At 43.1% G+C, this 24,487-nt stretch overlaps 1 protein-coding gene across 6 annotated transcripts in view; it reads right to left on the bottom strand.

The window, feature by feature from the left end:
* Positions 1-24,487, bottom strand: part of ACTN1 (actinin alpha 1) — an 89,716-nt gene that overhangs the window by 30,710 nt on the left and 34,519 nt on the right. For all 6 annotated transcript variants that reach the window (XM_051621102.1, XM_051621104.1, XM_051621106.1 and 3 more), the window contains exons 2-6: positions 16,035-16,149; positions 11,392-11,511; positions 4,096-4,182; positions 3,416-3,503; positions 2,386-2,464 (exon numbers count right to left, since the gene is read on the bottom strand). In XM_051621102.1, the coding sequence (XP_051477062.1) occupies positions 2,386-2,464; positions 3,416-3,503; positions 4,096-4,182; positions 11,392-11,511; positions 16,035-16,149 (489 nt within the window). The remainder of the gene's footprint in view (positions 1-2,385; positions 2,465-3,415; positions 3,504-4,095; positions 4,183-11,391; positions 11,512-16,034; positions 16,150-24,487) is intronic.

Below are 24,487 nucleotides of genomic sequence, written 5' to 3'. Positions count from 1 at the left end.
CATGTAGGCAGAAAAGAATTGCACTTGCTCCTCTATTATAACTATACTAGGAAAAACAGCTAGAATATAAACTGAGTACAAAACTGTGTTGACAAAACAAGTTAATACCTTTTGGGAAGAAGAGATGCTGCTACCTTTTGCTGGCATACACTGCCTACACAGGGTCTGTAGCATAGACACAGCCTCCGTGAAGGAGCATAAAACACTAAAACACATGAATGCTGCCCAAGAGGAGGTACAATGCAGACCTCTTGGCATCTTGGACTGATGTTCACCTCTCTATCTTATACACGTGTGCGTGTACACAAAAACGTATGCATTGCCAAAGGCACACACAGCTGAGATGCTATTAATTAGTCACCAGAACTGGAAGGTTGTCCAACTGGAGGTGGACCTCTGATCTACTATCCACCACGATGGCTGCTTCCCAGCAGCCTTTCTCCTGTCTTTCTCTGCAAGGTAAGTCCCCTGCAGAGCCAGGGGTAATGTTGGGGCTGGCTTGTTTGTTCGCTGGTTTTTGAGGGAACAGGGAAAGCGGAAGTAGGCTCCAAGGAGAAGGGCAAGAATCAATTCAATTGAGCCAAAGAGAGGAGAAAGAAGCAATAAAGGAGGAAGCAAGCGACCGAAATAGTCCAGGCAAACACTGTGTTTAGGAAGGTGCCCTATTTATACACTCTACAAATGGGTTTCAAAGATTTAGCATAAAAAAAGGCAACTTCCCTTCAGCACACATCAACTGCCAGAGCTGAAGGTGAGGCTCTGAGCTAAAGTTCTTCCCAGCTATTTGCTCAAGATTTCAGCAGTGGTAGAGTTCTCAAACGTGCATTTCATCTTTAGAGTAATTGAGGAAGAACAAGAATAGAAATGACACAGAAAGAGTCAGAAGACTGGAGGAGGGCAGAGGGAACCTGGTAAAGGATGGGACTGAAGGCAAGTGGAGAACAAAAGATACTGGTTCCCTTTGACCTTACTCCAAGATGACAAATCCCTTCCCAGCTACATTGATTCTGGCTAGGACAATCACTTCCACCTTAAAAAGCCTGCAGGCAATATGACCAAATCACTTTATTTTCCTTCTCTCTCATTCTGCTTGGGTTTGGCTTAGGGCTTTGTTGATAATTGAGAACACTGTAGCATTTACCTGGCTGGGTTTGTCCTAGGCACATTGTTTAACTGCTTTTATTTTCCCAAGATTAGGCACTGAAAATGTACTTCTAATAATTTCTTTTTTTATTGCTGCTGTTTATGTAAACAGGTACAGTCTCTCCCCACTGTTTACTCATCATGTCCTGAGTCCAGACACTAAAACTGATCAGATAATATAACTGACTGCTCTGCAAGACCATAAAGATCTAAAAGGTTACTGAAAAGCAGATCAGGCATTGTACAAATCGTTGCCTCAAGGATGCAGCTAATTTGATTAACTCATTTACATATTATCTATTTGCACAGTGATCCAAGAGCTCAGGTCTATTAGTGATGGGCTTCTAAGTTTATTTCCCTAACTAACACTGAGCATGTACGCCCTTTATAACACCCAGCCAAGTGAGATCAGATGGTCAAACTTTATGTGCATTATCCCCAGTAACGAGACATGAATTATGCTCTTGGTGATATTTCACTCCACATGTGCACAAATAGAGTGAAACCAGACCTTTACAGACTGTAGGAATGCCAGTAGAGTAAGAACTCAGCTTGGCCTTCCATCACCCTGCTGGGTCAAGACACTGCTGGCAGCACAAACCGCTAAACGCTTAGTCTCATCATTCACTCAGCAATCTTGGCTGCAAGACACGCAGGAAGCAAACTTTGGAGCAGTTGAATATCATGTTATCAGTGGCAATTTTAAAAAATTGAGTGTTATGGCAAATGTGTTTCTGGCACCTGATACCAAACATGCTAGAAGCACCCCAGTACTCCATGCAGACAGTTCAGTGCTAAGCTGGAAGCATGTGACAAATGTCCAGCGAGGGCACACAGACCGCTTAATGAGCTTTTGTACTTGCACACCAGGTAACTGGTTTCTATCCAACTCTCCACAGAAATGCTAAGCCTGATTTGACTCACTAGTCTGTGACATTAGCACAGAACTAGTCTCACATTTGGTGTTACTGAATTTGCCAGCTTTTGCTCATCAGCTAGGATTGGGGCACGTGTGTCTCATGTAAGGCAGTCTGAAAGCAGGGAAAGTCAAGCAGGAAGCTCATTAAGTTCACGCTTCACTAAGAAGCCTGAATGTACTGATTCATCCCTCCTTCCTTCCCCCCAGTCCTGCAATTGCCAGCTTGTGCTGAAGTTCTCCAATTATGTTCATCAAGCTAATTCTTCTCCCTCTTTACTTCCAAGGAGCCAAGCATCTGGTCTGATTCACAAATTGAGTTGTACCTTTCGTAATTTCCCGTAGTCGATGAGCTCTGGACGGTGTCTATGAATTAAAGCGCAGAAACCAAGGCCGTCCTTCCAACTACGAGAGAGACAAAAGAGAGCACAATGAACACTGTTCAGCCAGGGAGAGACACAGTGACAGGCATGAGCACAAGGGAAGGCAGCAAGACAGCAGAATGACTAAGTCTGGTTTAGTTTCTAGCTAACAGTGCTTCTCTAACTGCCGGGAAGGAGCCACGTGTTGTACCTGCATGAGACTGCAATAAAGATTCCTTTCAATCCCTCAAAAAATCCACCGTGATTAGGACTTGCCCTTTGCATTCCCTTCTATTTTTTGCCAGTTCTCTGTGCTGAACTCTGTGTGCATGTCCTGTGGAGCATGGAAGGAAAAGTGTAGAGCTCAGGGTTGAAAAAAGGTATAGATACAAACCCTAAAGGAGCAACAAGTGAATTCCTTAGGGAAAAGGTAGATGCCCATAGCTAGTTCCTCTATAGTATGGGCTAGCATGGATGGCACTTAAGCTCTCAAAAAAGTGCTTTACATTTATATGGTTCATACAGGACACCAAGAGGTGCCAGAAAAAGCCCTATTGTGCAGAATCTTCACTGGAACATCTGCCAATTTTCTTGCCAGCAGAGCAAGAAAACCTCTCATCCCTTCCCAACTTGGCCATACTATAAAGTTTCTGGTGCAGCCCTAATTTCATGGCTTCTAATGTGTTCTTAGTTTTCACAGAAAAAAAGCTGTCTTGCTTAGCCCATGGCCTATATGCTTCTTTCAGAGGACTTAATGCTCTGAAGAACTTTACAAAAGCAGCAACTGTAACTAGAATGAGGAGCTGGATGTTGGCACTTGGATCCTCTTTTAACCACTACCTTTAATTTCCTAGGTGTCTCTCTGGACTACAGTATTACTGTGTTATGTGCATCTGCATTGTCTTGGGAAGTCTGTCAGGAATATTGTTGAGTATGCCAAAAGACACATGAAAATAACACAGATTGTAAAGTTAAGTTCTTGCCTGTAACTCACCTGATATGGAAGTTCTGGATGTTTACATTTTTGTAGGGGGCTGTCTTCCTCTGACACCATAACAAAAGTCCTTCTTTAGCAGATGTCTCTAGAGAAAGCAAGCAAGCAAGCATACCAATTACCTCATTTTCTTAGAAAGCAGGAGTCTCTAGAGCATACGCTAAAAAACATGACCTTGATCTTCTTTCATAGAGACTGCACTGTATTGTGCTTTATTTAATTTCACTTGTCAGAAAATTTGATTGGAGGAGTCAACTGCGACAGTTTTGTTACGCTTATTATTTTCTTAATGAGCTTCTGTAATAAGGAGAGAGCTTTTTCAGGATTAGAGAGAAGAGTTTTGTAGGACTTAAAAGAGACAGGTCCATTTTCAGTGCTAGTCCCTGTATCAGCCTGCAAGAAATGCAACAGATTCCAACATCAAAGTTGGCTTTCAGGTATAGCCATCCCTTCGAGCTGCTCTTAAAATATCTTACAAGAAGAAGATGTGAACAACTCTTCTTGGTATACCTGAACCAGACCAGAAATGTTACTGAGAAGAAAAGACATCTTGGGAAGGGTATTTCCCTAGGATCTTTCAGTGGCTCACCTAAGGGAACACTCTGGGCCTAAGTGGCAAAGCCTTTTAGCTACCCCAATTGTTCATTGTTGAACAGCAACTGGAAAGAACTAATATTTACCTTCAACAGAGATATCCTGAATGGCAAAACGAAGGATGATGGTCCAGATCATTCCAAGAGTCATTTTTACGTTGCCATCCACAATTTCTATGGGGAAAAAAAAAAATAGAGCAGAAATAGAAGGCATCAAGTTGCAAGTACAAATCCAGTAAAACAGGAGCATTGGGGAGTATTCCCTTTTGCAGATGGGAGAACCAGAATTCCAGCTGAAAACTGTTCTCCCCCACTTCCTCAAATGCTCTACTGGTACAGCAGAGTCTTGCTCAGCAGTACCCAGTAACCAGACTGCTTCTCTTGCAGTATAACATTGATCATGAAACAAACATCAGTGATCCAAAAGACCAGGAATAGAGACCAATTTAGATCAGTGTAATTCCCCACAGCAGCCTAAAAACACCTTGTTCAGGTTTCATTCCTATCACTTAGAAACAATGTAAGCCAACCTGGGAATAAGAAAATCCTTCGTCTCTTACTTTGATATGTGTACTCCAGGTTACCTATGTAACTGTCCCAGTGTAATTATACCAGAAGAACCAGTGAGTCCTCCCAGTGCAGATGAGCTTTGACAACTGGTTCTGTCTGAACAAGACACCACCAAGAAAACCAAGAAAAAACAATATTGTAATTTCAAATGAGCCTAAATGCTTGTTGCTTCCAACCAGCCTATACAGGTCAAACTGCCTGTATAGGACTTCTTTCCATCATGTAATTGCTGAAAGACACAAGTATATTCCTCAAGTAAACACATCCTGCTTTGAAAAGGAAGCAAAGGCTCAAGCTGGCCAGCCTGAGCAAACCATAACATAAACTGTTAAGCAGATTGTGCTTTATTGCTCATTGGACTCGGCAGTATGAATCAGCAAGGGTCAACAACTTGGAGCTTTTAGAAAGCGACTGCTTGCCTGTGTGAGGTATGATACAGGGAGAGGCCCTGGAGAAACAACGGCCCAGAAAGGGGCTTCTGCTATGTATAGATTAGTGCCAAACAGTTCGAACTCTGAGCAGCTGGGTCTCAAATGCTGATCCTCAGCATCTACAAAAATTCCACACAGACCATAGATACATGTTATAAAATTTACAGCCTTTACTTTTTTGGATAGAGAAACTAGCCAAGCTGCCTTCTCCTGCTCATTCTCTGGAAGGCTCCTGCACAGCAGAAGGATCTTTCACAAACCACTGACAGGTTACAAGAGTATTTTCAGTACAAAAAGGGGTAAAATTAACCTGTTGTTTGGAGATAGAATAATTCAAGACCTAACACAGCTGCCAGAAACCATTTTTGTACTATGGTGGACATGTCTCTGTCAGCACTTCCATAAAGCTGCCCAAGCTTTGGGACAAAGATACTTGCAGAACAGGCAACCTTCACTTGTCTGGATCCTGTCGCAAAGGTAACAATACTTGAATTTTTCCTTTTAAGCCATAAAAAAAATATTTTCCTCTTACAAAAAAGTTTGAAAATATGAACCTCAGTATATTCAAAACGAACAAACAAGTAGCACGCACCCCAAGCACACTGTTTCAGAAACCATGTCCATCTGGTCCAAGCTCCAGAAAGCCTGTGATTTAGTTATACATGTGGTGTCACTTCCAGTGTCAATTAGAAGGATAATCTCTGCTTTGCTTTGACATACATCTGCATTAGGGATTTACAGATTTAAAAGACAGAAAACAAGACACATCACCTTGTTCTACTGCAATAAGCTCCTGTGTCCACTCCTTTCTGCACTTAAGAGTACAGACAGATATCTTTGTGGGGCATCAGGCTGCCCATAATGAAAAAGCTTAGTAACTTTTCACTGCAATACGAAAGAACTACAGATATTGTTGGTGGCATGAAAAAACAGATTGCCTGTTGACAGTTTTCTTGCAGATGGATTTTTACAGGTATTTTGGGTCAGGGGTTATCCATTAGGCTGATGTGAGAAAATATCATGTGATGGCAAGTATATTCAGTTCTGCACTCTTCGCATTCTCCACCCCTCCAATGAAGGACCCCAATCAACTTAAAGGAAAATCCTCACTACTGTTATAAATACTTGAGATAGTACAGCTAATATAGAAAATAAAGCATCTGTTTTTCAGCTTGTTTTATTCATGTGGTAGATCTCTGTGAGGATTTACAAAAAGCAAAATACCCCAATGCTTGTAAAAACCACAGCAGTTGTCAGGGGGACGCTGTGGTATATTCAAGATCTGAAACTAAATCGAGCTGTTCATTTTAATGGACTAGATTAAAATCTGATGACAATACTTAAATGTTAGAAATTCTTAATGAACACTAATACATCAATCAGTAGGCTGAAATAGGTAATTAATATTAGTGTTCCATGGATTTTAATTAGAAATAAAGGTCAAGATACCTCCATAAAACCAGATGGTGTTAAGTTGCTAATGTGACATTAGAACTCAGCACTATGGTCTGGTCACATTCTCAAATTCCAGTTTTATAAAGTTAGCTGATGAAATTAAGGTGGAAAGTATCTCTCCTACCCCAGCACTCTACATTGCATTACTCATTCAAAAAGGAAGATGTGTGCTCCCTCCTTCTGCGTTTGATTCTTCCTTAGCAGTGCACCAAAGCAGAGCTGCTCTGGAAGCACAAAATATTTCCACCACATCAGCTCTACGTGTAATTTTACTTTTCCTTGACACACAGAAAACCCACTACCTACCAAGCAGATACTGATGTCAATGAGATTAGTGAGTGATCCAACCCAGGATGCAGATTTAACCAACTACATAATCCCAATCCTTTTTAAATTTTTTTTTCCATTAATATAGTTGACAAAGCTGTTATTATTTGTTAGAAGTGGGCAAGCAGTTTTCATTTCTAGAGTTAAAAATCTTCTCCTGGCAACCTGGTTAAAGTCAGCCAGCCTGATCATAAAGTCTGTATGACCTTTGGCCCTCAGTCACTTGGTTTTACACACTTGCATTTCCCAATGCCAACCTCTTTTTCCTTTAGGAACCCTTCAGCTGCTGCAAGTCTCTTTCTAATATAGTGGAATAAGGCCAAGAAACTAAAGTGAAAAATGTGGTTGCAAAACAGGTTTGCAGGAAGCCTTCTGCTTCCTGGTGGTGATGAGAAAGCAACTCCACAAGAATTGTTTAAAAAGTTAAATGTAACACTTCAAAGCCAGAACCATGTAATGCTTAATTAAAGATACCGTGTTTGCTCCTTGCTGATACAAGTAAGTCTCAGAAATGTGAGAGCAGTTCACGTATTAAAAGTCAGGCAGTATCTTCTGCCTGAATTTGCTTTCCCAGTGTTCTTCCTAGGCAGGACCTCCACAAGTGTTGTGGGCACCTCCTCCATCACCAGCAGCTGTTGTCTGAACAGCAGCAGCAAGTACATGTTAATAATGTGATGTTCATTCAATGCAGGGGTGGATCAGTTGCTGGCTAAAGCTGATGAGGCATCTGCATCCACTAGAAGGAAATTTTTTGCACCAGTGAATGCGTTTCCACCCAGCTCCCAGGATTGTACCAAATACCACAAACAAAATATGCAAAAAACTACCCAGTCCTCTCATTCATCTGTTTGACAGTCAGTTGAAGGCCTGACAAATAGTCAGTCCGTAGGAGCCAGGCTGGTTGGCTACATGGATGTGGCTTTTTAAAATGACACCATCTTTTTAAAATGCATGAGGTCATTTTGAAAAATGCAAAAATGATTAAGCTCACTGTTCTACCCTGGCCTGGGTACTCAGAAGCAGAATTAAAGCTATAGAAACTGTTATCCCCCCACTTCTGACTTGGCCATGACAGCACAGTCTCTGGTTACCCCATGGAGAAAAAGTTGCAGGGGATGAACAACTGGCAGGATAGCATCACGATCTGGGAATTGGAGACAGAGCAACAATGGTGACACAAAACAAGGACTGCTCTGCATTTTGTTTATCCTAACAAAAGACAAATAAAGCAGGACGAGCATCCGTGCCCCTGTCTTCAGAAAGCATGTTGCTAATGATGGTCCAGCCAGATTTAGGACAGATGGTTGGCATTGATGATGGGGTCATACATCTTAGTTCCCTAATTGTGAGCAGGCAGGAGACAGGGACAAATACAACACTATGTCTCACTCATTGACATGGAGAGACCTCATTTTCCCCCTCTTTCCACTGTCAAATATATGCTTGCTCTGCCTGGTGCTTCAGTAGGTGCTTCGCTCAGATGGGACTTGTGGAATTCTGCAAATCTCTAAGCTTTATGTCTCCTTTCACTTGCGCAGGTGAGGATAGGGATCTGCTTATCTGAAGTTATCCTTATGCTGAATTGAGCCCCATCTGTTTAAGAGAGCAGCAACTTTCTATGAAGATCAGAGGTGCAAATAAAACAGTCTTAGGGTCACATACTTGACCTTTTCAATCTGTTAAATTGCAGGAGCATTTGACACCAGTATGGAATCTATTACAGCAAAAGAAGGTTCCTGAGGTGTCAGATGACAGCGAGATTAAAAGGCAAATGAAAAACCATTTGGAAGCTGCACCAAGCTAAAGCCTTCCTTGATCCAGATTTACACAAATCTGCTGTATGCCACAACTGCTTTGATCCTATGGAGTCTGGCAAAACCAAGACTTTAAGAATAACCTTGAATTTTTAATAGTCAAATATGGTTGTAAAATGCAGCTCTTAACCTCATTGCTTATTCTATTTTGCTTAGTTCACCCTCTGTTTAATGTGGACATGGAATATGTCCTGTGCTCCTGCTGTGTGTAGGAAGTCCTCCTCTTCAACTCTGGTTCTCATTCAGTGGGACACGTTTGCAGAGTTTGGCTTGTAAGCAACATAAAGGGATCTTTACTTTATGAAATATGAGATAAATGCCATGAAAACATTTTTGCTGGTCTTCACGCTGATTAAACACAAGTTTCAAAAGGCTTAAGTGGACTTGAGTCTCCTTGGGATTTTTTCTGGAGCTTATTTTTTAATCAGAAAAATATTAATAAATAAAGCCAGGACATTCATGGTGAATGCCACTTGTCTATTGTATACAAAGAACTATAGCTGGGTTGCAGGCCTTTCACACAGGATCCTGCCACCCAGCAGATACCCAGAGATGGAGAAAGCCACCTCAAGGTGAGGAGTGCGCTGCCCTAGCCAGTACCACCACGCTGCAGCTGGATGCTGGTTTTCTCCTCTGGGAGAAAAGCCACATGGAAAACTCCTAGATCAGTCCAACCTGACAGAGGCATTCAAAGTTCATTTTCATGGTGAAGTGTTATGACTGCTTCATTGCCTTTTATATTCTACTTTGCTGCTGTGCGATGCCTTCTTGAAGTCTGAAAGTAAGCCCTTAAAATTCATTCTCCAGAAAGGTTTATAACGTTATTTATTATTTATAACGTTACTGCTCAGCTGTTCAAAGTAAAAGTCCATTTTTACAGCTGATGTGTCATTTGCTGTACACCAAGCACATGGACAGACTGAGAAGAAGCCCCTGCAGCACATTAGGTTTCCTGGTGACAACTAGAATGGCCTGGGCTTGGTCTGGGTGCATGGGCAGGTGTTGGGACTTGGGGAGCCTGTGCTGTGATGGCACTGAGATGGCCAGGAACATTTGGCAGGGGAGGTGAGGATGACTGTTCAGACATCAGGGCTTCTGTCACAAAGTGGCACCTCACAGCCTACTGCTGAACACAGTAAGTGCTATGAATCCATATTGAATAACTGGGCCCTGGAGATCTTTGGTCACAGATCATTTGACTTGCAAATGATTTCTAAGTGCTGTGAGGGTACAGTTAGCTGATTAAGGAGAAGAGATCAAAAGAGAAAAATCCAGTGGAAGGAGACAAGAAGGCAAACTAGTGCCAGGGAGAGCAGAACCAAAACCAAACCAAAACAAAAAAGGGAATAGAGGAGGGAAGACAGGTTTTATGTGTGTTCTAGACTCCCAGAAGGATCCAAATGTCTGTCTGAGATCCAAATGACAGCAGGAGCTGTCTTCAGGTAAAAGACCTCTGACTCCAGGTCCAACTTCGAGAAGGGTCCCGTATAGATATGGGCTACTGTATCACACACTGGATGAATCAGTCTTCTTTCTAAGGGCACAAAATGAGCATAGATATAAATTTGTGCTAAATAAAGAGTACTTAGAGCCAGTAATTCCCTCAGGTCGCTTCTATGGGAAAAGCTGAGAAAACGGAAGGAAAGTTTTGCACGCAAAATATCAACATTATTGAGCCATTCCCTTCTTGTATTCTCCTCTTACACACCAAGCACAGCAATTAAGTGTCTGCAATGTCCCTGGACACTAATTTCAAATTGTTCCAAAGTCTCCATAAACTTCAAGTTGAAGTAAAGGTCTCAGTAAGGCAAACATAAGCATCTTCAGTAGGTGAAGTGTTCTGTCTGATCCGACACAGAACAAGCGGACCACAGGATAGGCACAAGTCTTGGGGATGTCCCCAGGAGCATACCTGAAAGGCCAAAAGGGGACAGCACGCTGACACTGCTCTGACCATCTGGGATAAGAACAGACAGAGCTCAGCCATGCAACCACATAACTCTCCTGGAGCAGGAATGCTCATCCAGAACTGCAACATGGGCTCACTTCCTGGCTCTGTCAGGAGTTTCCCTGGATAAACCACATTTTTCCATCTGTAATATGGAGATAACAAACCTCCCTCATTTTCTGTGGTCACTGTAAAGACAAACCTAGAAATACTACAGAAACAGTGTTTCCACAGCAACAGTGACAACATGAGTCCATAGGCAGGACTCACACACAGGTCCAGAGCAGAGGAAAACATGTCACAAAAACACAAGCATTATGACAAGTTGTTAAGGTTTATAAAAGAACAAACTATCTTACTAACTTGCAAACCTTTCCAGGTCTCAGGTGACATATTTGTAAAACACCCACTATCTTTGCTAAGAAGACAAAAATCCTACACAACTCCCTGATGACTCCAAGATCCACAAGTTCATCTTGAGGGCATCTCTGGTGCTGCCTGCAATGATCTCTCTGCAAAGGTGCACAGGATTCCAGCCAGAGCACCCAGCTTTCTGGGGTGCACAACAAGAAGCCTCAAAGTCCTGAAAACTGGAGCCTCTGGGGTCGTCCTTGACCTGACCAATTAGCCCAAATAAGAATCAGGTGTGACAGCCTGGTGTGAAGGTGGGATTTAAATACAGAGTAAAAGCCTAATATGTCCCCTCTTTTCCTCCGTGGTTTATTCTACAAGGCCATGTTAGGGCTAGGGAGGCACAAAGAGAAGTGACATACAGCTGTGAGAGAAAGACAATCATTAAGCACAGCTTAGGCCCTGACAAATCAGCTTGTTTCTTTACCTTCTGCTCCAATAGATACTAGTTTGACTCCTTTGCTAGCAATGAAATCCAAGGCCTTGTTCACATTGGATATCTTGTGCACTCGCATTTTACCTCTTTCAGGCTTGGCCAAACGTTCACCTAATAAGAAAAGAGACAAAAAAAGTATTAGAAAACAATTCTGAACCTTTTCTGCCCTGGTTGGTGTTTCCCCATGCTGGTGGCTTCTGTTGTTCCGTCAGGCAAAGGGCAGATCTCCTTGCATCCTTTTTTGACAGTGAATGCAGGAAAGCCACACTCACTGTTAAGTAACCCCAGAAACAATCAGACAGAAAAGTAGCTTTTTTTGCATCCCAGACAAAATAATAACAGAGGAACCATCAGCACCAAGCCCTTCTACAGCAGGTTTGTATCAGAGGTGAAAAGGTCCTTCAAGACCACAGCGAGCTAGGCCACGGAACTAACCTCTGTTCCATTAGCACAGATAACCATGTCTGCAAACGACACAAACTTCTCTCCCCCACAAAGGCAGGTGATGAGCTCCCCTCCAGCATTTACAACACCCGATTTACAAAGCAAATCTCTCCTTGAAAAACCCTCCAGTCAAGTATGAGAGTGATCTTGTATCTTGCCTTTTCCCCAGCCAGGACACAGACCTCGTACTCCTCTAGTCTCTGCACTGAATGGCCACAACTGCCTGTATCAGAAAATAAATTCACTTCTTTGGCAAGAGGCTTTGGAACTTTAAGGACTGTCATCTCAACTCCTTTCCACCACATTTGATGTATTTCTAACTCTATGCAGTGGTCTCTTACACAGTGGTATGCATTTTATATGCTTATATTAAGGCAGAGAGAGGGAAGCAGCCCAGCTCTGAAGTAAGAGCAGGTAAATAAATCTCTGATAGAAATGAGTCTCAGACAAATGCCAGCTCCCGACTGGAACAAAGCTGGAAGATATGGAAAAGCACTTTCTGGACCTTATTTATTTGAACAAGTTGCATTAAGTGCAGTCATGCCCTTCTTCATAGGCTGCCTGTAACTGTGCTCACAGCTTACTTTTGCTAACACTAACACAACATGCAGAGTAAGCAAATTAAAGCTTGGACATATGTAGACTTTTGAAAGGAACCTCTGTGAGAAATATAATTAGATGGAACAATCAGGAACAAGCTGTATGTGACACACAACACCAAAAAATGGTGCAAGCACATTTTGCACTTTGAAAAAGGAGTTATAAGATAATTAAAAAGAGATCAAATGGGCAGGTCTAGGCAAGTAATTACTCACCTGACCTATACAGTTCCAAAAGTCTCCTGCTATCTTGAACCTGAATATTTAAGTCAATGCGAGCTGAGGCTTAAGAATGAGAAAGAAAAGTACTTTCTAAAGAACTCTTTTTCATACTAAAACTGGATGCCTTGTTTCCTAACAAAGGAGTGAGGAAAAGCTAATAGGGAGAAAACCAGACCATCGCCATAGCTGTGCCCTGCAAAGAAAAAGTCTGAAACTGAAAATCCTTTAAAGGTGTTTCAGTGATTACTGTAGGCTGGTTTCATTAGCTTTCAAGCTTAAGGATAAAACCAGATCCACACTCAAAATGAAACACTGATGTCTGACAAGAAAAAAGATGTATTTATGGTACTGCCTCCATCCCAGGATTAAAAAAAATCTCTTTTGCTTTAACGGAGTCTCAAGTACATGCCATGGTACATTGCTTTCTTTTTCCATTTGGATAATACTAGGTGTTCTAAATAAAGGTGGAAGCATTTTTTGTGACAGATTCACAATGACATTTTTACATGTTATTTCACAACAGACTTAAGCAGACCTATGCTGCCAAACATCAACAAATGCGTTGACCCGGCAAAAAAAAGCCAAAACTTTTTCTTCAGCTGATGTGACTGTAAACTAGCCTTGCAAAGAGAAAAATAAAGAGAAGAGATCAGGTTTCAGCTGGAACAGCAAGCCGATTCCATTCACCTTGTGGCCACATGATGTGTGCTGCCAACAGCAGGGAGAGCAGGATTGTTCCCTCTAACAGCAATGCGATCCCCAAGCAGTTGATGGTGATTGCAAAACTGCAGTCTCCCTCTCTCAAACAACACAAAAGGGTATCTGTTTTAGAAGTCCCAAAGCCCAATAGCTATTTCCTTCAGACTTGGACTTGATGACAAATTTAGATTTCTATAGAAAAGCTTAATCTGATTCCATGCTATACATTATTAATGATGTCAACTGTTAGAAGGAAAGCCTACTAGAAATATGTTCTGCTTTCAGCTGTTTGCATCATTGCTTTATTTCTCAGTTCTTGTCCCGGTTGAGACAATGAAAATGGTCTACTTGCTTCCATGCTCTGATTCTTATGTACTAGCTCAAGGCTGTACTTTAAGGCCAAACAATGCAAGGAAGTGTTGGCATAGAAGTAGTTTACAGCAACTTTGTCTAGGAAAAATCTTAATTAGTCATTTCTTCTGTTTGGGGGAGCAGGGGGGAAGCCTTACAACTTTATTTGAAAAGTACTAAACAGAAGCTTAGCCTTTTTCAGTCTTACAGTGTTAGTCTTAAAATATGCCTTTCCCAGCACTCTCATGGCTGAAGGCTACTCTGGCCATCACCTCTGGGTTAGAGGAAAAGATCAGTCTGCCTCAGAGCAACCCTGCCCATGCCAAATTCCCAGCAGCAGCTCTGCAGTCCCTCAAAATACAGGAAGAGAAAGGTGTGGAGTGAGCCAAGAGATGAAAAAAAAGGCCAGAAGCTGAAACTGGAGGGCTAAGAGCCATCAAGAGACTCAGCCTTCTGGCAAGTGAGTAGTGGCCAAGGAAAGAACACACAGGCACACCCTTGCTGAACAGCAGGAGACTCCTTACCCCCACACTCAAGCTGGACTGCTGCTTCCCAAACTAGAGGCCAAAGGGGCTACTAGCAGGCCCAGCAAGTGGAAGGAGGCTCCATAAAAGCAGCAGGGCTCACAACTGGAAATAGAGACGCCAATGATGGAAATGAAATGGGGAAAAAAAACACTCTGCTAAACTTCTCCTCTTCTCATAATGTACCCAGGAGAACTGTGCTTCTAGCTTCTTCTGGCTGTAAAGAAATAATGCTCAGATCTTAGCGTGTGAAGGACTATGGCCGCTGGTGGGATGCATCTCACAGCTGCTCCCCACACTTTTGCCAGCTGGTCACTGGGCAGCAGGCTGCAGCACAGAGCCACTCATCAGCAGATGGGGAAATGCCATCCATACCACGACAGCAATTGGAAGCCATACCTTCTTCCCAAACTGAGGGGGGTCCAACATGCCCTGTGCCAGCAGGCTCCCAAAGGGACAAAAGGAGACGAAGGGTGAGAGATGAGGATAGGAAACTAAACACTGTGAGAATAAGAGACCTCCTGCTTTAGCACCAAACCTCATCCATCCTCCCCTATTCATGAATCTCTCCTCTATTTTCGAGTTCAGCAATTAGAAACTAAGCCACCAAGACCCACCTGCTCCAGCTTCTATACTGCAGCCCCTCCTCTGCAAGGGGACATAAATACAGAAAATAAATGAACAGGACTCTGCTACCTTGTTTCTTACTGGCAATGTGAGTGCTACAAAGGTCTGATAATTTTTTGAACTCTGATCCCTCCAAGCCACCAGCATAGGCAAAATCCCTGAGGTTTTAACCTATCTTCATAAATTCTGAAAAACATACTACTGACAGCAACTTTGTAGGTGCTGTCAAAGGCTAAGGGGGTGAAGGGGGGACAGAGGGAACACAGCCTGAGTGCTTCTATCATGGCAAGTTTATTGGAAAATGTACCACAAAGGTTGGGAGTGCAAGTCACTGGGTTGCTATTACTGGCTCAAAAGCCACCAAAAGAAAGTGTGTGAGCATACAACCCCAGTTTCACACATAGTCTAATTCCCCTCGATGCTTCCCACAATACTTTACTAAGGTATTTATCAGCACATCAGTAGGGATTACTGCTGATATGAAATAATCCCTGGGAGATATATGTCAAGTGGCAAGACATTTGTGAAAGGGAGTGAAAACAAATCTGACACAACTTGTTCATGGCACTGTTTTTATTTCGGACTGGGTTTTCTGGGATTTTGCTGTTCTTTAGGAATTTTTTTTCCCCCTAAAGGCTTGAGTACTGAGCTCACATTGGAATGAGAATGGAAAAACTTCAGTCACAGCTGAAACTGAATGACACAGAAGATTTACTGGTTTGACTTCCCTCGTCCAATAACTTCTGTCCTATTCCCACTGTCATGTGGCTTTGGTATGATCTGCCAGTGCAGCATTCCCACACTCTTCCCAGAGCTGTTTTGTCAGCCCTGCCAACTAGTAAGAGCCGTTGCCTGAGCCTTCACAGGAGGCTGTGCATTCCTGATGGGCAGAGGAAAGCTGAGAGGCAGAAGCAGGAATGCAACGGGCAGCCCGCACAGGCCATGAGGCTTGGAGTACATTCCAAAAGCACATTAATGGTCACTGCTGGAGACAAGATATTTGTTAGGAAGAAATTTGTTCTGAATCAGAAAGCAGCTGTTCTTTTATTCCAGCAAAATCTGCAGCATTACAGCTCTTGCTGTCCCTATTCTGCAAGAAAGGAGGAGGACAGATTTCAGAATGAAGATGCTCAGGACACTTGAGAGCACCGTACAGAACCTCTCTCACCTGAAATGACTTCCAGAAGCAACATGAGTTTAAGACCATCCCTGAAATCTTCCTCTATGTTTTCAATCTGTGTTCCAGCCTTGCGGAGGTGAGAATTACACCATGCTGTAAACGTCTAAAACACAGGAAGAAAAACAAACAAACAAAAAAAACAGTCAGTAATCTTCCCAGAAGCCAAACAGCTCAGAACCAAGGCAATACTGCTAGATACCATGACACAGATTCAAATGCTTGTTAGGTTATCATTCCACTCACTGTCCAACACACAAGCGTCAGCACCTAAATGTCCAAAAGAAGTTGTAGGGTGTTCCCATGACAGAGGGAGTCTCAGAGAAACAGTCAGTTCACTGCCTCAGGATGTCTGATTGTCTGGAGAGTCCCCTACATTTTGTCTTTGATTTAGAATACCTTGAAACTGATTTTAAGGCATGCTAAGTGCTCAGATTGCTAGGGACTTGAGTGTTAGATGATGCATCTTAACATAATACAAAGGAGAATGGAAAACAGCATTCCAGATTTCTCACCTCTAGACAGGTGCTTAGAAAAAAAGGACTCTTCTTCTACAGCCAACTGCTCTGGTCCGCTTCACTCCCAGCAAACACTGCAGCCCTTAGGCTAACGCTGAGGGACAGCATGCCAAGCTCCTCAGCCACATACAACCACAACCTAGTAGTGTATGTCCTGCTGCCTCCATTCTCACCAACTTGCTGCTAAGCAGACTTCCCTCTCCTGCATGACTGTCCCACCTTGCCTTCTCCCTCACGTGGAGGAGTAAATGCTTTCTCAATGATGATGCTATTGCCCATCTCAGCAGAAGTGCATGTCCTAGAAAGGATAAAAGTAAGCATTACTTCGCCACAGCACTGTCTAGCACAGTCCCAGACTTCCACTATTTGAGAGCCTCTGGCAGCAGGATCATTGCAGCCACCCCAATGATAGGAATCACAGCCACTCTGTAGTTAGCGATGCTACACACCACCGCTGGAGTAATAGTAGGAGATGGAACTGCAGGAGGGACGGAGGCCCAAGCTACAACACAGACAGTGGCACTCAGGCTGAACAAAACTAATTTTGGAAATGCCTTCTGACCTCGAGTGGTCAGGATAAGAGGATGGATCTCTTATATGAGAGAAATGAACTTCACCACAACTGATGACAAGACACATTTTCTGTGGTTGCAGTCTGTCAGTCCATGTTCTGAACAATGGGCATGTGGGGTGCTGGCAGGGGAGAGACCATCTCACCCAAGAGATGTGATAGTAGGGATTATCTCAAAAGAGTGCCATGTGAACAGGTCTGAAAGAAAAAAGTAAGTGCTACCATTTGATGGTTAAAACACAAGAAACAAAGAAAAACCACCTCAGATATCTTATCATGGCAGGTGAATTAAAGAGCCCAACCTGGAGATGCAGAAGCCACAAAAGTGCTGTTTGAAGAGTAAATGGGAGCAACCAGTTCTTTTAAGGCAGACAAGTTTGTCCTAGTGCTAATGAATGGGTTTCACAGTGTTTGAATAAGACACTAAGTAAATCCTTTCCTTTGTACAAACTGATAACCCCTCAATCACTCTCTAAATAGAAGGGTGATGTTACTCAAAAAACGAGTGGCTCCAAAAGCTCAGTGCTACCACAACGAAAGGAGATCTGTCTTCCCTCCCTCTCCCAGATGTCCTCCCGAAGCCAATCCAACTCACTGACCCAGCAAAGAATTGTTTACTTTCTTTGGTAAGGCAAATCTTCTGCTCAGTTAGTGCATGGAGGCAGTTCGGCAGAGTCTAACAAGCCTCTGCAAGAGAAAATTTGGCCTACATGAGCCAAGTAGGAGGGAGGGTGGAGTGGACCACAGCAGTCATGCCATCTTAGGCTGCTGTGAAACCGCAGCAGCAAGGACTCAGCTGATACTGAAGCATGGCATGCCAAAAATTTAGAAATGTTCCACCACTGCTTACACCGTGCACAGGATTTCAAAAGAAAGATTACTCCAAATGGCAAAGAGCATCAAGGCTTGTTCTTATTTGTCTGAAAGCTGGGCTCCCTCTACTAACCTGCTCACATTTGTGCTTACACTACTACAAAGAGCACAGCAGAATATTTTCTTGGAAAAAGCATTGCTCAACAGCTGCTGAGCTTCCCACTGCCGTGCTCTGGCCTTGCTCTCTGCCGGGGCTGTGGGATGGAGCAGGATAACAGTGCAGCTGTAAATACTTTCATGGCAATGGCTCTTTGGACGGATGCACGTATTGTGAAAGTCTGGAATCTCTTTTTCCAAGATGGCTTGGTTTCCTTCCAGATTTGGAAGCTTTAAACAAAGAGTAAGTATTAAGCACCTTTTATTGCTTTATATTGCTGTTCCCTCGAGAAATAAAAGTGATGTGTTGTTTTGTGGGATTTTCTTTGTTTGTTTGGGTTTTTTTCCTTCTCCAAATAAAAGCAGTTTTACTTTAAATGGGCCTAGTATTCTGAAGAACATCCTTGTGGTGGTACTGTCTTCATCCACTGCCCACACTGTATTATGGTGAGAAGAGGTTCATTTATTTGGCTCCCTTTGGCAGCCAGCTCCTTCACTCTTCCAGAAGGACAAACGAGAACAGAGATATTTTCAAAAGCTACATCATCATCACATATCCAAGTATGACAGCAAGTTATGTCAGGAAGGTTGTGGATACCCATGAACCTCCTTCTCATATTTTGAAAGTAGAAAAAGCAAGAGAGACCTAGAGCTATTAACTGGTCACACTACAAAATGTGTTGAATTGAGGAGGAAGCCTGAGATCTAATTCACAGGCCACCAGGCTGCACTTTTATTTCTTGTATGACTTTTCTGAAGCCATTTCAAGTTTTCCATTAGCCCAAAGTAGATTAGAATGTTCTGCTTTAAATCATGGATAATCCTTCTATAGCTCAACTAGGCACTTCTTTGCATGTTTTCAGATGGAAGAGGGTGACCAGCTCTACATTTCTAAGAAACACCGATGAAATTAAAATCAAATCACAAATCTTCTAAACTTCACATTATTATAAATCCTGGCAGGATAACAAGATCAGTGAGAGTGTTTTTATTGCTGAGAAAGGCACCTAGGGCTTAGTGGAAAACTAAGTCCCAGAGCCAGCTTTCCAACTCTGCTGGAGACTTTCTCCACCACATAATGGCCTCAGATGTGCTGAAGTGAGATGACTCTGCAAAACATTGCCATTAACCATCAGTGGCAGAGCTAACACCTCAGCTCCTCAAGGACATGGACAATGGAGGGTTAACAGACAGAGCACACACAGTTCCCATTAGACAACTCCCAGATGTGCAAACATTTTCTCATGGCATCTTCAGGTCCAATATGAACTCCTGTAAGAATAATACCAGCTGCAGCACAACAATGTATGTTAACAGCAACAACCAGCAGCCCAGTGTGGGTGCAATAGGCCATTTTACAAGAAAGCAGGATTATGAAGGCTATTAATAACTGCAATGTGATTAAGAAACTACATTCTTCACAGACCAACCCAGAGAAACATCCACCAAAACATAATAATCAGAAAACAGCTTTCTGTTGCAGTTGCTGCATATACTGTGGAGTAACGTACCTTCTTACTTTGAAGTAGTAAACTTAAGGAGATTTGACAAGATAAGAGAAGGCTGGAGAAAGAGGCAGAAAAGTCAGTGGGAGCAAGAGAAGGTGGCAGAGCTGAAATATTTGCTGTCCACTGGCAGTCTTGTTTAGAACCATTTTTATTGACTTGGTTTCACACAACTTCACAGAAACCTTTTTGTTACTCTAGGAAATCTACTGAAACCACCACTCAGCCCCTCCACCTTCTGGGCAGTGCAGCTGGTCCTCTCCACACCCTGGATCACAGCTCATGGTGGTAATCATCTCAGCATGGCCACTTAGCTTTGCTATGCTGCCTGTCACCAGCAAACAAGCTTTCAAAAGTGGAAGGCTGAGAGTAGCCAGCCATCTTTCTGGCATAGGCCTGGACTCCAGGAGCATCCAAACAAAAAAACCCCCATGTGTTTGCTGGGGGGAGGTGAAGTGCATCCCAGTTTGGAGGGCAGAAATGCACTGCCAGATGGGAAGCACCATGTCTCCTCAGTTGTGAGCTCAAACCACTGCTCTGAGGCAGCAGATGTGCTTCCTTGCTGCCTGCAGATGCAGAAACCTGGAGATTATTCTCCTGCTTACCTTTAACTCCCTGTCCCAAAGACAAGGAAACAAATAGTCTGTTAATCTTGAGGCTTATGGAAATTTCACAGAGCTGGAAAACTGCTTACTGTCACAAAACAGCACAAAAACATACCATCAACAGGCTTTTCTTCATTCAAATCTCACACCATAAATTTCCTATGGCAACAGCATTAAAGGTGCTAACAGAACCGTGTTTCTTGGCCCTTGGATCTTTCAATGTATTGAACTCTTAATTTCATTTTTGGACATAACAGATTGCCAGGACCCCTCTGCAGGTCTGCCTCTTGTTCAGTGCTCACAATGGAGCATGCCCAATGAAGGAGCACGTGTTTGCATATATGTGTGCATTTCTTATCATTGCTCTGTGTCCCCTGCTCCTACCTAGCTATGATTCGTAGCTTCCTTTTTTTACACTCTAGCTTCATCAGCAAAACCCCTGACACCAAGATCAACTCCTGCTATTTGTGTGCTGGGTGCTGTATGAACAATAGGACCTTCATATTCTACCACAATATAATCTGTGAGATAATAAAAAGAATAAAAGTATTATTAAAAGCAAACAAATATGAGAAACTGTTCTGCTGCCTCAGCACATGAGGCAAGTTTACTGTTGGGGTAACCTCTAAAAGCCTATGTACACATCTGTTTTAACAGGCACGTGCACTCTTTTTCTGACACAACATGAAAAGTCCCTGCTTCTTCAGAGTTCACTGTATTAACCCTTGCTCAGGCATTAGTTAACTAAAATCAACTGTCAGGTGATGGCTGCAGGTTCTGCACCCAAAGCTCTAATGAGATACTATCTTCAGCTAGTGCCTTCCAGATATCTCCCAGTCCTGCCAACTGCAAACCTACCTTTGGTTTTCCCTGTTACATGTGCATGCACACACGCTCTCTCTGGTACACTTTACACTTCCCAAAGTTTTGCTTTTTGCTCCTGAAAGCCAATAACCTTTCCTCTTCACACTGTCCTTTCCAAATGTAGTACCTTTCTGGTGCCAAAGTGGCTCAGGCCATGTTCCTGAAACCTGGGGAAGCAGGACAGTAAGTCAACATTTTCAAGCTTAAAGAATGCTTCACCTTGGAAAGCAGCAGTGCCGTGATACCTCTGAGCAGATCTAGAGAGCTCTTTGCTGCAAAAAAAAACCAAAACCACAACAGTCGTAAGGTACTTTAGCCACCGAACAATTTTAGCAATGTAAATGTCGAAGCTACCACAGCCACATAAATGACAGATATGAAAAAAACTAAATGGGCAGTTTTATCTCTTTGTGGCTGCAACAGTGACATTCCAGCTTTATCTGACCTTTCCAGATGCTCTGTACTTCTCTGCTTGCTAAATCACTCTTCCATGCAGCCCTGCTTTCTATGGTTGAGTGTAAACTTTCTGACACAGCCAAGAGACTGCCATATTTGTGTAACAGCCCTGGAGAAGCTGTAACTGAGCCAGAGCAGTGCTGCTTGCCTCCCTTCTCACAGGAGAAAGGTCTGGCTTAAGCAACCAAAGAAAGAATTCACTGGAACACTGCCTCACCAGAACACCACCACCGTGCTCAAAGGGAAGCAGTGTTTGCAGCCACCAAGGCACCCTCCTTCCTTGTGTTATATGCTGGGGATGAATTTTAAGCAAGTATTTCAACAAAGCTCCGCTGTTGAGATGTGTCCACAAAGGTTTGGCTCCTGTAAGACAGGGTGGAGCTGCTAGTACACAAGTCTCAGCCTAGTAGCACAGTTTTACACTGTCTGCATGTGTTATGAAAAGTGAGGTTTTGAACAGGCTGGAAGCTATGGGTGCTAGCCCAGGCTTTCTTCTAGTGTTGTAAGGGAAATAACAGGACAGCCCCCTTTCCAGTCACGAGAAAAAAAAAACAACACAGCAGGATATTCAAACAATACATCAAGCACAGCTGGAAAACAAAACCAATTTAACCAGCTGCAAGTGCTGCTCTTTTGCCAGTGGAGTGTGCAGAGGAGTGCACCTGGGCTGCTGGCTGCACAGCCAAGCTGCCTTCCCTGCCTGGCCACAAACTCTCCCTGGCGCCTGCTTCCTATGGCATGTAGGGCTTCCCATGCACTGTAGGGCTGCCGAGACAGACCTGCTAATTCTTGCAACAAACTACACAGCTGATTCCACACTGCAAGGAATTTTACTTGATGAAATTATCTGGAACAACAACTGAGGCACTCAGCTAATAACGACTAAAAGTTTATTAAGAGCAGTCAGAAAACTGCTGCACACAGCTTTTTAAAGCCATAGAACTAGTAAAGCAGATCCAGCGGCCCCAAAATGGGATCCTTTCCCCCCTTGGTAGTCCGGGAGATGAATATACTGTATCAAGTAAGGACGATGCTAACCCACAGTCACCACAAATACCTCTCTCTTGCTTCTTGAACAGACAGGCTAGGCCATCATTAGCTTATTAATCAGAAAGTTTTGGACAGAAAGGCTGGGCAGGCCATGAAATAAATTTCAAATATCCAGTCCAAGTTTCCCTGCACTCAGCAGTAATTTGTGGCCAGCATTAACCCCCAGGGGTCTCATGTGATTTTCCCCTTTCCAGTGGTATTGCTCTCTGACAGCTTCTGTGGCACCGCTTTCTCCAAATCCTCCTTTCATACCTTAAAGCACTTGAAAGAATTGCTGGGCTCTTGTGGGTGGCTGCTTGTGACCCTCTCCACACTCAACACAGACTCGAAACACAGGCTTAGTCGCAGCTTTTTTCCTGCCCAGGGGTGTGGTATTAGCTGACAAGGAGGTGCTCAGATAATTAGGAAGCAACTACAAAGTAATCCTGGATCCTGTCAACACCTTGGCACAAGAAACACCATGGCTGGACAAGACAGATCACACCAACAACCCTAGTGAAGAAAGCTGGGTGTTGAAAAGGCCCTTCATGAAGTACAATTATGATCAGATAAGTCAAAACACTGTCTCCTGGCCCACTGAATAGTTTCTGTGCCCATAGGCTGCAAGTGATACAAGCTTTATACACATATATATTAGTGGCTTTTAGCTGCCGTGGAGGAAGTGCAACTCTACCACCTACACCTCTGTATACTGCACCTCTTTGCTTACTCCTTGGTGTACTTGGATGTCTGCTAGGACACCTAATAACACTCACAAATTAGTGTCCTCTCCCTGCAGAGGAACTCTTGGGATTGGAGGTCCTTTATACAAACCTCATAAGGAGTCCAGGGAGGCACTCAAAGTCCCTTTTGTTTGAACATGAATTAAGATATTTGCTATACCCTCTAATTTAATCTTAAAATTTGAAATATTTCCACTGCATGTTGCTTTGCACTGGAAGCCACCTAACAGTTTTGAAAATAAGACAGACATCAATAAACACTTTCAGCATTCACTCTCTGAGCCCATTCTCCAGGACAAAGGGGTGGTTTGAAAACCTTGGTTTGTGTAGAAGTTACACTATCATCTGCTAACCTCTAAAGAATTATAGGTAGGATGGTCAATGAGACCAACACTGTACAATGAAAAGCTTTGCTTTCCAATGGAGTTGGCCAATTCTCTTAAAATGGCCAAAGGAATTAAATGGATATTCAGAAGTAACCATTACAGACACACATAGCATTATTTTGCTACCTTCACAAAAGCAGTTTAGTACCACTGGCATTGGTGGTAACGTCCTGTTCTGGTTTAATTCCAGTTGCTGAGTTCCAAGCATGGCTGAAAGACAAAAATACAGCCCACGACCTGAAAACAGGAGCTATCATTACACAGTACTTTGTGTTACCAGCATCCATCTAAAGAACCATTTGGTGGCTGTGTAAGGAATTATTGAGCGTGAGAAGGAAAACTCTTAAGTTTACTTGCAGTTCCCCACTCCAGGACACAGCTTCTGCAACTTGGAAACACAGAGCTCAATCACTGCTTCTTAGCCACTTCTCAAAACCCATCTCTGCGGCTCAGGATGAGAACACAAGTATGGTGGTGAAAGTCCCACTCGCAGCTGTAGCTGCATACTCCAGGCTGGATCCCACTAGGAACATGAAGTTCACCACCAACACCTCTCTTTGTCCAAAGCAGCTAGGAACCACTGCATAGGAAAAATACACCCAATTCATCCTTTTGGACCATGGCAACGAATCAGCACATCACTTGCAAGAGGCACAAATAAATTCAGTGTAGGAGGTTTCATTTTTGTTCAGTGGAATACAGTTCTCAGTGTCTTGCACAATGTTTAATTATCTTCTGGAAGACAGGACAAAAAAAACCATAACAAAAACAAAAACAAACAAACAAAGCCAGAGTCCT

This window comes from Apus apus, chromosome 5 (assembly GCF_020740795.1).
Source record: "Apus apus isolate bApuApu2 chromosome 5, bApuApu2.pri.cur, whole genome shotgun sequence".
Lineage (NCBI taxonomy): Eukaryota > Metazoa > Chordata > Aves > Apodiformes > Apodidae > Apus > Apus apus.
Note: the sequence above shows the minus strand (reverse complement) of the source record. Positions and strands in the feature narration are given on the sequence as shown.